Source organism: Pteropus vampyrus, unplaced genomic scaffold (genome assembly GCF_000151845.1).
Source record: "Pteropus vampyrus isolate Shadow unplaced genomic scaffold, Pvam_2.0 Scaffold95, whole genome shotgun sequence".
Lineage (NCBI taxonomy): Eukaryota > Metazoa > Chordata > Mammalia > Chiroptera > Pteropodidae > Pteropus > Pteropus vampyrus.
This window is the reverse complement of record NW_011888876.1, coordinates 2,069,467-2,072,129: the sequence shown is the minus strand read 5'-3', so window position 1 is coordinate 2,072,129 and position 2,663 is coordinate 2,069,467. Positions and strand designations below refer to the sequence as shown.

Genomic DNA, 2,663 nt, shown 5'->3' with positions numbered 1-2,663 from the left:
CCTCAGGCCCAGATGATCTTCCTCAACTGTGGCCACGTCTGCTGCTGCCAACAGTGCTGCCAGCCGCTGAGGACTTGCCCGCTGTGCCGTCAGGACATCAGCCAGCGCCTCCGGATCTATCAGAGCAGCTGAGCGCCGGTCCCGGGCCTAGGCCTGGTCCCGCGGCCCCCTCCACCTCCTGCAGGCCCAGGGCTCAGCTCACCCCCTGCTCTAGCCAGAATAGCACGGCCCACTCTACCCTGGGCCCTTCCCCACAGCCCCAGAGGGCACCCCCCACCATCGACCTCCAAGCACTTTGCCAGGCGGGGGCAGGGAGGATTCCTGAGCAATGACCTAAATACTATGGAGGAAGAAAGAGGATCCCTCCCACATGGCTCAAGGATGGGCTCTGGGGTATGAAGAGGCAGCTGTGCCGTCACCTGAGCACAGGACCGAGTGTCCTGGCCAGCGTGGTTCCGCCACTTCTCGACTGACTGGCAGGTCCCCTGCCCCTCTAGGAGCTTCGGTGTCCTCATCAGGGGAACACAGACAGTGCCGTCCCACTCAGTGGGGTGATGGGAGCACAGGAGGACCCAGGCTGAGGGGAGGGGGCCACAGGCCACCATGGGCTATCCCTGATTGATGAGCCGGAATGTGTTCGGTGCAGGCCTTGTGCCACAAGCAACGTCGGCTGCTCCTCGCCTCCCTGGCTCCTGCTCCCCAGCACTCTGGGCCCCTCTGCATCCTGACCTGCAGCACCGCAGCCCACGCGACTCGGGGCAGGCAATGAGCTTCACAGACCCAACGCAGGGATGTCATTAAACCCACCTCCAGCCTGCTCCTTCTGAGTCATCACTGGGTCCTGATGGAGCCTGGGGAGGGAGGAGTCGAGGGCCTGGGAGAGGGCCGCCCCTCAGTCACAAGAAGAGGGGGCAGGTGGAGGCGTTCCCGAATGTGAGGTTATCTGAACGCCCCTGGTTACGAGTGGAGAGACGGGGCTCGGAGAAGGGCACAGGAGTCAGCGGGAGCAGGCTGTGCCACGCAGGCCCGTGCTGTGCGCTCCGCTGTCATTACCCCAGACAAGGGCACCGAGGCCGAGCGGGCTGAGTGCTCAGGATCTTGCAGCTGGGACGTGGCGGTGCTGGGGTTGGAACCCAGGCAGCTGTGCAGGTCGTTCATTGCACAGTTCTAGAAGGAGCCATGAATTCTGGTTCTTGCTGTGGGGTTGCATAGTTATTGTGCCTTTTCTACCAGGTGGTTTGGAGCCAAGGGCAGCTTTTAGGCTGGAGGCAGGCCTGCTCAGGGCACCTGGGTCTGCCTCCAGCTGACTCTCACCCTAGCCGGCCTTCCAGACTTCCCCATATCCATTCAATATGGGACATGACAGGGCCCCTACATAGACTGGTGGCCACTGCGGGGAGGCACTGAGAGCTCACCCCAGGCGCAGTGCCAAGAGCCACCTAGATGCAGGGGATAGGCCCTGGGGTGGCAGAAAGAGCCTAGGCCCGTTTTCCTGCCTCACTGGGGTCGTCTATCAATCCTGTGGGCTGGAGCGGGACCCGAGGGTCCTCTTGTGGGGTGAGTCCTGCTTTCCAGGCAGGAGCTGGGGCCTCTTCCCCCGCTGTCCTCTGCCCCCCGGTGACCTTTGACAGTTCCCTCTCCTCGCCCTTCTGGGCTCCCCTTGGTCATGAGGGGAGACTGAGGCCTGCGGGGGGCAGGGACTCTGCAGAGCACCGCGTTTCTCAGAGACTCTCCCTGAATCTTCATGAGGCCCTGGGAGAAAGGACTTCGACGACTTCCCTTTTATAGATGAGGCCCCCGAGGCTGTTAGTGACTTGCCGAGGCCAACAGCAAGAAGCAGGTGAACCTCCTGGCCTCACTGTCACCCGAGGTGGCATGAGGAGCGCCCTGCGCAGGTCTAGCTGAGGAAGCTGCCTGAGCTGCTGACAGGCCGGTCACCTGCATGCTCTGTATCCTCTCGCTCAGCCTTGGTCTCCACCTCTGTAAAATGGGATACTCTAAGAACTCTGACCTCTAGGTACTCGGTCAGATGATCGCAGAAAGCCAGGGTACATGGGCCTCCTAACCAGCCTCCAGCCCAGGTCTCCCCCTGCTGGCACGACACACAGGCCACTGGCTTTAAATAAAGCATTTATTGATTAGTAAAAGCTTAAACAGTTTGCATAATATTTTTAATACAATATCTGGGAAGGATGATTGGAAAACCCCAAAAGAAGGCACTACAGGACAGCGTCTTAAGACGGAGTGTTGGTAGAAGAGGTTAGTGAGGCGTTTGAGGTTAGGGCTGGTGGGGACTGAGGGCCCTGAGCACCAGTCACTGCCACACGTCCTGGGGGTCCAAGGCCAGGGCCCCAGGAAGTACGAGGGGACGGAGGATGCAGGGCGGGGTGGGGGCCCCACGCTGAGGACCCCAAAGGAGTCAGTTTCTGCTCTGCCCGCCCTCCCCTTGAAGCAGAAGGGGAGGGATGTGGAGGTGCTGGGCTGGGGTCGCCCCAGCTTGACCCTCACCCCTAGGACTAAAAAGCTGAGGAAGGTTGGCCGGGCCCTAGGTGACTCATGCTTTGAAAAGGGGCCTGGAATTTTCAGGATGAGGTGACTGGGTAACTCAGCAGGAGCCAAGCCACAGCCTAAGAGCCTCCAAGAAGCTGCCAGCAGTGCTTTGG

The 2,663-nt window shown here is 60.8% G+C and overlaps 1 protein-coding gene across 1 annotated transcript in view; it reads left to right on the top strand.

The window, feature by feature from the left end:
• Nucleotides 1-817, top strand: part of LRSAM1 (leucine rich repeat and sterile alpha motif containing 1) — a 38,814-nt gene extending 37,997 nt beyond the window's left edge. The window contains exon 25 of the mRNA XM_023532957.1: nt 7-817. Within this exon, the coding sequence (XP_023388725.1) occupies nt 7-132 (126 nt within the window). The 3' untranslated portion in view covers nt 133-817. The remainder of the gene's footprint in view (nt 1-6) is intronic.
• Nucleotides 818-2,663: the final 1,846 nt, after the last annotated feature.